This window comes from Hemitrygon akajei, chromosome 12 (assembly GCF_048418815.1).
Source record: "Hemitrygon akajei chromosome 12, sHemAka1.3, whole genome shotgun sequence".
In the NCBI taxonomy this organism is placed as follows: Eukaryota; Metazoa; Chordata; class Chondrichthyes; order Myliobatiformes; family Dasyatidae; genus Hemitrygon; species Hemitrygon akajei.
In genome coordinates, this window is record NC_133135.1 from 104,665,406 (window position 1) to 104,676,321 (window position 10,916).

A 10,916-nucleotide genomic window follows, 5' to 3' on the forward strand; every position below is an offset into this window, starting at 1 on the left:
AAGAAAAATAAGCAAAAACTCATAAAACCCAACCCCTCCCTTGAGCAAAAACTAACAGATCAGAATATCAAACCCCAAAACCCAGGCTTCCAATCAGTAACGAGAAAGAATGGGCAAGAATACGAAAAAAATCATAGAACCGATATGAACGACAGTGACTCGGACCAGCCACCTCGAATTTGATTTTAATCACTACACTCTTGCAACTGTGGTTTGGGCCTCTTTTGAATTAGCTGTTTGATGCCCCATTTATAGCTCAGCAGTGATCATTTCATTGTTCTTGTGAAAAGGAGTAGGGCAGAAAATTATTTATATTGATGTGTAACAGTCACTGTCTAATTTGCTCTGGGTTGGTAACTTTATGTTCCAGTAATTATGGGGTAAAAAAGCAGGCAATGATAACTGCACCAGAAAACACAGCTGCTTCGTTAATAACACCCAGGACAGTCAATCTGTTGTACTCATCCTGAAGGGTATTCGGCATGTCATCTAAAACTTTGATAAACTTCTGTAGATCACGGCCTGGTATAGAAACACTAATGCCCAAGAATGGGAAATCCTACAAAAAATGCTGGATACGGCTCAGTCCGTCACAGGTAAAACCCTCCGCAATAAGCACATCCACACAGAGTGCTATCGCAGGAAAGCAGCAGCCATTATTGGGGGTCCTGACCACCCAGGTCATCTTCTCTGCTCACTGCTGCCATCAGGATCTGATTGGACAAGAGTCCACATGAACGGAATCAGAATCAGGTTTATTATCACTGGCATGTGACATGAAATCTGTTATCTTGGTAGCAGCATTTCAATAAAATACATAATATATAAAAAAAGCATAAATCTTATTCAGTATACTTTATACAGTATATGTATATTGAATAGATTAAAAATCATGTAAAAATATACTACATATTTTTAAAAAAGTGAAGTAGTGTTCAATGTCCATTTAGGAATCAGATGGCAGAGGGGAAGAAGCTGTTCCTGAATCACTGTGTGTGCCTTCAGGCTTCTGTACCTCCTCCCTGATGGTAACAGTGAGAAAAGGGCATGTCCTGGGTGCTGGAGATCCTTAATAATGGACGCTGCCTTTCTGAGACTCCGCTCCCTGAAGATGTCCTGGGTACTTTGTAGACTAGTGCCCAAGATGGAGTCGCCTAAATTTACAACCAGAATGCTCTCCAAGGTACATCTACAGAAGTTTTTGACTGTATTAGTTGACATACCAAAATCTCTTCAAACTCCTATTGCCTTCTTTATAGCTGCATCAATATGTTGAGACCAGGATAGATCCTCAGAGATCTTGACACCCAGAAACTTGAAGCTGCTCACTCTCTCCACTTCCAATCCCTCTATGAGGATTAGTATGTGTTCCTTCGTGTTACCCTTCCTGAAGTCCACAATCAACTCTTTCATCTTACTGACGTTGAGTGCCGGGTTGTTGCTGCGGCACCATTCCAGTAGTTGGCATATCTCACTCCCTCTCATTATCACCTGAGATTCTACCCACAATGAGTGTATTGTCAGCAAATTTATAGACGGTATTTGAGCTATGCCTAGTCACACAGTCATGGGTATATAGAGAGAGTAGAGCAGTGGGCTAAGCACACACCCCTAAGGTGCACCAGTGTTGATCACCAATCCGCACAGATTGTGGTCTTCCGGTTAGGACTCGGCCTGAGAAGTCTCTCCACAACTGCCTGACACGCTGAGATTTTCCAGCTGTTTGTAAGTACAGTATCGACAGCTGATGCATCACCTCCGGGTCTGTCGGTTCCCAGTCCTCTACAGCGAGTCAGAGTAGCCTTGTCTACCTTAACTGTGGAAGGTAGAGCGGTGGATAGGTACGGTGACGGTGCAGGCTGACTGGAGTGGGCAGGGGGACCGCTGCCCCACTGCTTGGCACCTGTACCCTCGAGGAGCCGGATGAGGACTGGTTGAACATTAGCCCTGGTCCGAGGCATACCGACCCCCCCCCCCCCCCCCCCCGGTGAACACTGGACCCCGTCACGTTTACATTAACCCCGGTGTTGGCTCCTAATTCCATTCAACAAAGTTTTTAACCAAAACGAAAAGTTTCTCTGAACTTTCAGCCAATCACTTCAAGGGGTGGTGCGGAGTGATGGGAAGCGGCGTGACGTCACCACTCTTCCGGGTGGAAGGTCGCGCGGAGCAGCTTCCGGTTTCCATTTCTTGTCTGGACGGGGCTCGTGAGAGAAAATGGTGAGAGTTGTTTTTTTTTGTTGAGAGGAGGGAGGAGAGAGTTACGGGGAGAGGGCTGAGTTGGAGGGGAAGGTGTAGGCATGCGGTGTGATGCGGATCCTTGGCGTCCAGTTCAGATGAGTGTGGGGGGGGGGGGTGCGATGGAGGGAGAGAGGTGCTTTGCTGTAGCATTGACCGACGGTGGGGGGAGGGTGTGTGGGGGTGATCGGGGCAAGGAAACGAGAGGGAGAGGGGGAGGGAGGGGATAGGGTGGAGGACAGGGAGGTGGAATGGATAGGAAGGAGGTGAGGTAGGGGAGGAAGAGGATTAGAGACTCAGCCAACCTGAGGAGATTGGGGTGTGGAGGGCAGGGATGCTGAATCGGCGACGGAGGGGTTGAGCAGACACTCATCACTTCACTCTTTTCAGTCACACACCATCCTGCTGGTGCAGCCCACGAAACGACCAGAGGGCAGGACGTATGCCGACTATGAATCTGTCAATGAGTGTATGGAAGGTAGAGTGCTCTATTTAATCTGACCAGAAATGTGATGTGTATGATTCTGTGCTTCATTAATGAGCTGTAACTGGGAGTTGGGGCAGTCCGGTCATTTTTAACTTCCACCTAAGCCCAGTCACTGTTTTAGATTTCTGGGCCTACAGACAACCAGCTGGAGAAACTCGGTGTGTTGAACAATGGAGTGAAATGGAAATTGTAACACACACAAAATGCTTGAGTAATTCAGCAGGTTAGACAGAATCTATGGAAAGGGAAAAAGCGGTTGACATTTTGGGATGAGCCCCTTCATTTGATAAAGGGACTCAGCCTGACATGTGGTCTGTTCATTCCTCTCCACAGAGCTGCCTGACCGGCTGAGTTCCTCCAGCATTTTGTGTGTTGCTCTGGATTTCCAGCATCTACAGAATTTCTCTTGTTTATATAACATGTAACTTTAAGACGTCCTAAGTTAGTTTAGGTTCTGTGTTGAGGCAAGTTATTTAAATTCCTGAAGCACTGCATATAGTCCCAGAGCAGAAACTATTCCTTTTACCCACAGACACTGCTTGACCTGCTGAGTTCATCCAGGAGATCGTCTGTTGCTCCCCTGTGTCTGCTGTCTCTCACACCTCCTCTACTTTATTATTAACTGCTCACCCCAAGTAAACTCCTGAGGTCTCTCTAGTCCCTCATCCATTCCTCTCTTGGCTCCTAGCAGGCCTCTGAATTTTCCAGGCAGAATCCTCAGTGCTGCTTCTCTGCTGAGGCTGTCTGTATTCACCTCTCTGTGAGGTTTGGAGTGTGATCAAATCCTAATTATTTATTTAGTGTGATACAGTGTGGAATAAGCACTTTGAACTTTGCCACTCAGCAATCTCCCGATTTAATCCTAGCCTAACTACTAGACAATTTACAGTGATCAATTAATCTACCACTGGTGCCTTTGGACTGTGGGAGGAAACCGGAGCACCCAGAGGAAACCCACGCGGTCATGGGGAGAACGTACAAACTGTTTACAGGCAGCGATGGGAATTGAACTCAGGATGCTGGTACTATAAAGCATTGTGCTGCCATGTCGCCCCGCACTTAATTGCTTAATAAGCAAGAAAGGCAAACGGGATGCTGGAAATCCTTCAAATTGGGAAAGAGCCATATTATTTTGGATAACATCTATCAGAAGGAATCTGATTGCTAACCAGTGCAGGTGAAGAAGGCAACACTGACCTTTGTCGGTCAAAATATCGGGCACGGCAGTTGGGAAGTTTTGGTGTGGTTGTGTAAGTTGTAGGTGAGTGCACTTGGGGAAGGGCGATAACTAAAAGAGAGCATAGATTTACGACCAGAAGCAAGAGATATTTGCAGTTTATTCACATATTTGGAACGAGCTGCCAGAAGTAGTGGGTTGAGGCAGGCACATTAGCAACATTTCAAAGCCATGTACATACGTAGAGAGCAGAGGTTTAGAGGCCGTGGAGGTGGCATGATAGAGAAATGGTTAGTGCAAAGTTTTATGGTACAGACAATTCAGGTTCAGTTGTCGCTGCTGTCTGTAAAGAGTTTGCACGTTCTCCCCATGACTGTGAGAGTAGGTTAATTGGTCATTTGTAAATCGTCCCATGATTAGGCTCGAATTAAATTGGAGGTTGCTGGGTGGTGCAGTTTGAAGGGCCAATTCTGTGTTTTGCCTCATTCAGTAAATAGAGGGCTATAGGCCAAAGGTGGGCAGATGGCACTAGCTCACTGGACGATGCAGCCAGCAAGGATGAGTTGGGTAGCAGGGCCTGTAATCGGAAATATTTCCTTTTAGATCTGTTGTCTGTCAAACTGAGTATTTCCAGCTTTAATAAAAGCTTACTATCGGATCCTCGGTAAAAAGTTCAAATCAATTGACCTGAGACCAAACGTCGTTTGCCCTGGCATCACTTAAAGTTCATTTGATAACGTCCCTCAGTCAGTTTGTTGTTCCTGCTGTGATTTCTCCAATTGTTTCCCCTTTGAGGGAGGTAATGAGCTGGGAGGGAGCGCCAAGTTATGCATCAGCTGGGAGGGAAGCAGTTCAGCTTGTGCCTATTGCTCATGCATTAAAGGTTTTGCATCAAGTTGGGTGTTAAATACGTTAAGTTTGTATTTGTTTGTCTATAGGTGTCTGTAAAATGTTTGAAGAGCATCTGAAACGGATGAACCCCAACAGCCCCTCTATCACATACGACATCAGCCAACTCTTCGATTTCATTGACGACCTTGCTGACCTGAGCTGTCTTGTGTAAGTGCAGTTATCAGTTGTGTCTTAGCAGAGGCCTTTCAGCCCTCGAACTGGAGCAACAAACATTCGACCGGAGGGACAAATCCTGAAACAAGACAATTCCTCTCCTCCTACAGACACTGCTTGCCCTGCCCACTTCCTCCTGCAGATTGTTTGTTGCTCCAGATTCCAGTGTCTGGTGTCTTCTGCAGCCGATCTCTATCTGAATTCCTTTGCAATACCTTGGTTAACCATTAGCCTTGTCACTCCAGGGAAGTCTGTTGCTTCCATTTGGTCCTCAGGACTTTGCAGTGTCTACTGGAGTTGGAGATTCGTCTTCCATATTTCAGTTTTGCCCCTCTGTGCTGGCCTTTGAGCCTCTGCTCGTTTGGGATTTTGTAAACTTAAGTCCTACATGAGATTTATCCAATGCTCACCTCGTTACTCAGGAATGGCAAAGCTACTTTTAAGAGCTTGAGTAGATTTGGTTTGTCACTCAAAACACTCGCAAGTTTCTACAGATGGAGAGAATTCTAACTGCGGCACCACCGCCAAGGTGAGGTTTCTGCACAGGATCGAATTCAGCTGCAGAGAGTAGCTCTGTCATGGGCACTAACCGCCATAGTATGCAGGACATCTTCAAGGAGCAATGACTCAAAAAGGTGGCGTCCATCATTAAGGATCTCCATCACCCAGAACGTGCCCTCTTCATTGAACCATCAGGAAAGAGGTACAGACGATACACACTCAATGATTCAGCAACAGCTTCTTTCCCTCTGATTTCTGAATGGCCATTGAACCCATGAACACTACCTCACTATTTTTGCACTACTTATTTAATTAAACCTAATTCTGAATACAGCTTCCTGGGGCCACTCACTGATGGATTATGAATATATTGTACCTGTTTGTGGAGTTAGTCTACCAGTGTAGGGCTAGCCAAGTACTTATCAAAGAGGCAGCAAATGGAGAGCAGGCCGATGGATGTGGATCTGATCACTGGCAGTGCAGGTCTGAATGGGCTTCTTGGCGAGTGTAAAGTCACTGAAAAGCAGTTTGGTCAGATCGGATTTGAATTGAGCCCCTAATAATTCCCGGTGTTGATGGGATGCTGAATTGAGGAGCTGTGGTGCAATTTCAATGGCCAAACATTTTAATTTTGAATCCCATTCCTGATCCGGGTCGGTGGCCGCCTCTTGTGCCAGGATGAGGCCCCCCTCAGGTGGAGGAGCAACACCTTACCCTCCAACCTGAAGGCATGAATATTGATTTCTCCTTCTGGTGGAAAAAAGATCATGAATTCCCTCCCCCCACCAACCACTTCTATTCTCCACTCTGCACTTTTACTTCCTCTTCTGCCTGGGGTCCCTCCTCCTCCCTTTTCTTCTATGGTTCGCTTTCCTCTCTTATTAGATTCCTTCCTCTCCAGCTCTTGACCTTTCCCACCCACCTGGCTTTGCCTCTCACCTTCTAGCTGGCCCCCTTCCCCTTTTTATTCGGACATCACCTCCCCCCCCCCCCCCCCACCAAAGTCCTGAAGAAGGGTCTCAGCCCGAAGCACCAAAGATGTCCTTTTTTCCATAGATGCTGCCTGACCTGCTGAGTTCCTCCAGCATTTTGTGTGTGGTGATCGGATCCATTTTAAATTTCCTGGTGTTAATGGGATGCTGAATCGAGGAGGTGTGGTGGAATGTTAGGAGTAGGTTTGTCAGACCAGGCCTAGTTCAGGCTCCCACTCTCCCTCTTGAAGCTTCTAGCAAGTGCAAGAATCAGGTTTAAAAGCTCACCCAGATTCCGAATTTGTCCAACCTAATTACGAATCAGAATATACCTGTAGTTTAATATCAGCGGTATAAGTCATGAAATTTGTTGTGTGCGGAAGCAGTACAATGCAACACATAATTTTTTAAAAACGGTAAATTACAGCAAGTATATATTAAATAGTGCAAAAACAGAAATGGAAAAAATAGAGAGGTAGTGTTCATGGGTTCATTTGCAAAAACAGAAATGGAAAAAATAGAGAGGTAGTGTTCATGGGTTCATTGGCCATTCAGAATTCGGATAGCAGAGGGGGAGAAGCTGTTCCTGAATCGTTAAGTCCTTGCCTTCACACTTCTTTATCTCCTCGCTGATGGTAGCAATGAGAAGAGGGCATGTCCTGGGTGATGGGGGTCCTCAGTGATGGATGCCGCCTTTTGAAAGTATCTTCAGTCCTCAGGAGGCTAGTGCCTGTGATGGAGCTGGCTGAGTTCACAGCTTTCTGCCGATCAGAGGCTGCTCTGTCCCGTTCTCTGGGGGCAAGTCACTTGCTCCTTGCCTGTTGTGGCTGGTCGTTTCCAGTCAGTACTGGAACATCCCTGAGCATAGTTGGGGTGTTGAGAGTCTCTTGTGTTTATGATCAGTGTGTAGCACTTTCTGTGCATGAATATGCTGTTCCTCTCCTGGAGGACAGGTCTTCAGCGCTACCGTCTGGTACCTGAACCTTCTGTGTCATCCACTGCGGTCTCACTTCACGTGGGCACATGGCAGTGAATTTAGTTGCTCAAAGAATCAATACCTATCATTGTGGGGCTATCGGGAGGAAACCAAGGTATAGTATCTGTTTAAGACCATGTCATAGGAGCAGAATTAGGCCATCTGGCCATCAAATCTGCTGTGCCACTCCATTGCGGCTGATTTATTATCCCTCTGAACCCCATTCTTCTGTCTTCTTCCCGTAACCTTTGACACCCTTACTAATCAAGAACTTAACAACCTCTCGTTTAAATATACCCAAAGACTTGCCCTCCATGGCTGTCTGCAGCAATGAATTACAAAGATTCCCCATCCTCTGTCTACAGAATTCTTCCCCGTCTCTGTTCTAAATGTATGTCCCTTTATTCTGAGGCGATGTGCTCTGGTCCAAGACTCCCCCACTATGGGGAATATCCTCTCCTTGTCCACTCTATCTGGGCTTTTCAACACTCCATACCAAAGCTCCTCTTGATATTCCGATGAAGCATATTAAACTAAGTATATTTGTTTTGTTCCACAGTTATCGAGCAGACACACAGACGTACCAGCCGTACAATAAGGACTGGCTGAAGGAGAAGATCTACATTCTGCTTCGCCGGCAGGCACAGCAGGCGGGGAAATAACTTTGGCCTGTCTCTTCTTGGCAGGAGAGTGGTTCCACCAACTTTTGTTCTTTTTCCTTTGTAGTTCACAAATGTTCCTCTCCAGGTCTCGGCTGTACCTAAGTGCATTGATTCGAGATCTGAGGTATTTTTGTAGAAATAATTTTGAATTTTTTCCCTGCCTCCCCCCCCCCTCCCCTGACCACCATCCATTAGCTTTTTTTTTAGAAAAATCATGCATTAAGATAGACCCGTGTTCAATGCTGTGAAGAGTCTTATATGTTCTTATAGCATTCAAGATGCAAGTAATGTCATCTGAACCTTTTGATGCTTTTTTCCTTTGGAAGGACCCTGACAAACTTGCCTGTCACCTGTTCAGACATCCAGTTTTCTTGCATGCAGGACAACTCATCGTTAGTGGTTTTGCAAACACACTTTTTTCTGTGATATCGTGTTTATACAGCAGTGCGACGCTAAATGTGGTTGTTAGGAAATGCCTTTTTGGTTAAACGTTTTTCCTAGAACACTGAAGCTTCCCTTAGGGGCGTGCTGTGTATCTGCCAGACGAAGGTCTCCTTATCCAGTAACCTTTATTCTTGCTTTCTCTGGTTGTATTTGTGATTTTTGCAGATTAAAGATGTTTTAATATTAAACTGTTTCATTGAGTTGGCTTTTGATTATAAGAAAAGGGAGTCTGAGGCTGGGTAGCATCTTTTTGCTGTAGGTTCCTCCTAGAAGCAGAATATAGCTCTGACTTAACTCTGTCCTACAGGAGGATTGGGAAATTCTACAGACCTTACTGTCCAGTCCTTGCTATAGACAGCAGTGTGGCTACGTTCTGGCTAATGGGTAAAAAGTCCATTGGGCCCCACTGAGGTGGTACCAGATGTGAGGGAGATTGGATCAGAGTATTCTTGTGTGCCTGCCTGGGTTTTCCCCTCAGTAGGCTGTGTTTTTCTTCAAGGAGTGAAAAGACATTTCAGAATCCGAATTAATATCACTGGCGTATTATATGGCGTGAAATTTGTTGTTTGTGTGGCAGCAGTATGTTGCAAAACATAATAAAATATAAATTACTATATATAATATACACAAAAAATGAGTAGTGCAAAAAAGAAAAAAATTAGGTGGTGTTCATGGGTTCAATGTCTATTCAGAAATACAATGGCAAAGGGGAAGAAGCTGTACCCGAAACGTTGAGTGTACCTCCTTGGTAATGGTGTGACAAAGGGTCTCGGGCCAAAACGTCGACAGTGCTTCTTATAGATGCTGCCTGGCCTGCTGTGTTCCACCAGCATTTTGTGTGTGTTGTTTGAATTTCCAGCACCTGCAGATTTCCTCGTGTTTGCAGAGGGAAGAGGGGTCCGTTTGAGGCATTAACTTTTGGATTTTGTCCTGGATACTGGGTATCTCGTGTAGATGGAGTATAGTTGCGTTTACAGCTTTCTGCAGCCTTTTCTGATCCCGTGCAGTCACCCCTCCATACCAGATGGTGATGCAATGCAATCAGAATGCTCTTGATGATACATCTGTAGAGATGTACGTCTGCTGATATACTAAGTCTCCTATAGCCACTGATGTGTGTTCTTTGTAATTGCATCAATGTGCTGGACTCCAGACAGATCTTCAGAGATGTTGACAGCCAGGAACTTCAAACTGCTCACCCTTTCCACTGCTGATCCCTCAATGAAGGCTGGTGTGCATTCCCTCAACTTCCCCTTCCTGACGGTCACAATCAATTCCTTGGTTTTACTCACGTTGAGTGCAAGGTTGTTGTGACACTACTCAGCCAGGAGATCAATCTCACCCCTGTATGCTTCCTTGCCGCTATCTGAAATTCTGCCAACAATAGTTGCGTCATCAGCAAATTTATAGATGGTGTTTGAGCTTTGCACAGCCATGTAGTCGGGGGTATTAGAAAGTACAGCACACTGGTGTTGACGATCAGCAAGGAGGAGATGTTGGTCTGCTGGTGAGGAAGTCAAGGATCCAGTTGTACAGACTTGAAGCAGTTGTACCTTTTTCTCAGACACTTATAAATCACAACACTCCCAAACAGTCAACATTGTATTTATTGAAACAATCTTGCACACCTTGAAAGAAAGTTAACCCCAGGGTTTTGTGATTTACAGCATCCATGGGTTTTCATGTGAATGATTGTTTTAAAGTGTTTTTACCCACAAACAAAACAACTCTGTAAAATTGTAATATGTCAATGCTCTTAACTCTTGTACATTGCTTTGAGGCAGAACCGAGATAACCAAATGGATCAGAGAGAGACCTCAACTGCCTTTGTATTACAATTCTCTAAAGTAAGCATACAAACTCACAGTGTAAACACTCGTACACAAAATGAAAGCTGAATTTAGTGGCAAAAAAGGGGAAAAAGAAGTCCATTCTCACTGGAAGTTTCTGGAAACTGATGAATTACCTTTTGCAGTTAAATTATACCACAATGTACAAATAGAAAAGTAAGATGATTGGTGCATAAAACACTTACAGCTTTAAATTTGTTAGGAAGCTGTGGTTTATTGGGTGAATTTGTGATCAAAGACTTTTTGAACTGAAGTTTGATACTTGCTGCACCTGGTGCTTTTTAGCCTGTGTAACAGGTATCTATATTTTACTACAATCAAATGAGCTGGAGAGTGTGTGTAGCTGCTCTGGTGTCTAAATGCATTTCTAGTCTTGCCGCTTTAGCCCTAAAGCCACTGTGGAGTACTGAAACGCTAATCTGCGCCCTTGATTGGAGGGTCACTGGATCTGCACACCATCTCGGCAGCAGCTGAAGGGTTAGTGTCATAGAGGTATGCACCCCCCCCCCCCAACTGACTGAAAGGAACCATCATCATCCTATGGG

At 45.2% G+C, this 10,916-nt stretch overlaps 1 protein-coding gene across 1 annotated transcript; it reads left to right on the forward strand.

Annotated features, from left to right (window-relative positions):
- Positions 1–2,090: 2,090 nt before the first annotated feature.
- LOC140737332 (enhancer of rudimentary homolog) lies at positions 2,091–8,709 on the forward strand. Its single transcript, XM_073063768.1, has 4 exons — positions 2,091–2,220; positions 2,629–2,716; positions 4,841–4,961; positions 7,975–8,709. Exons 1-4 carry the CDS (start codon positions 2,218–2,220, stop codon positions 8,075–8,077), a joined length of 315 nt encoding a protein of 104 aa, XP_072919869.1. The 5' UTR covers positions 2,091–2,217; the 3' UTR covers positions 8,078–8,709.
- Positions 8,710–10,916: the final 2,207 nt, after the last annotated feature.

Coding starts and splice junctions, on each gene's coding strand:
- LOC140737332 (XM_073063768.1), top strand. Junction 2,717..4,840: donor TGTCAATGAGTGTATGGAAG/GTAGAGTGCTCT, acceptor GTTTGTCTATAG/GTGTCTGTAAAATGTTTGAA. Junction 4,962..7,974: donor GCTGACCTGAGCTGTCTTGT/GTAAGTGCAGTT, acceptor TTTGTTCCACAG/TTATCGAGCAGACACACAGA.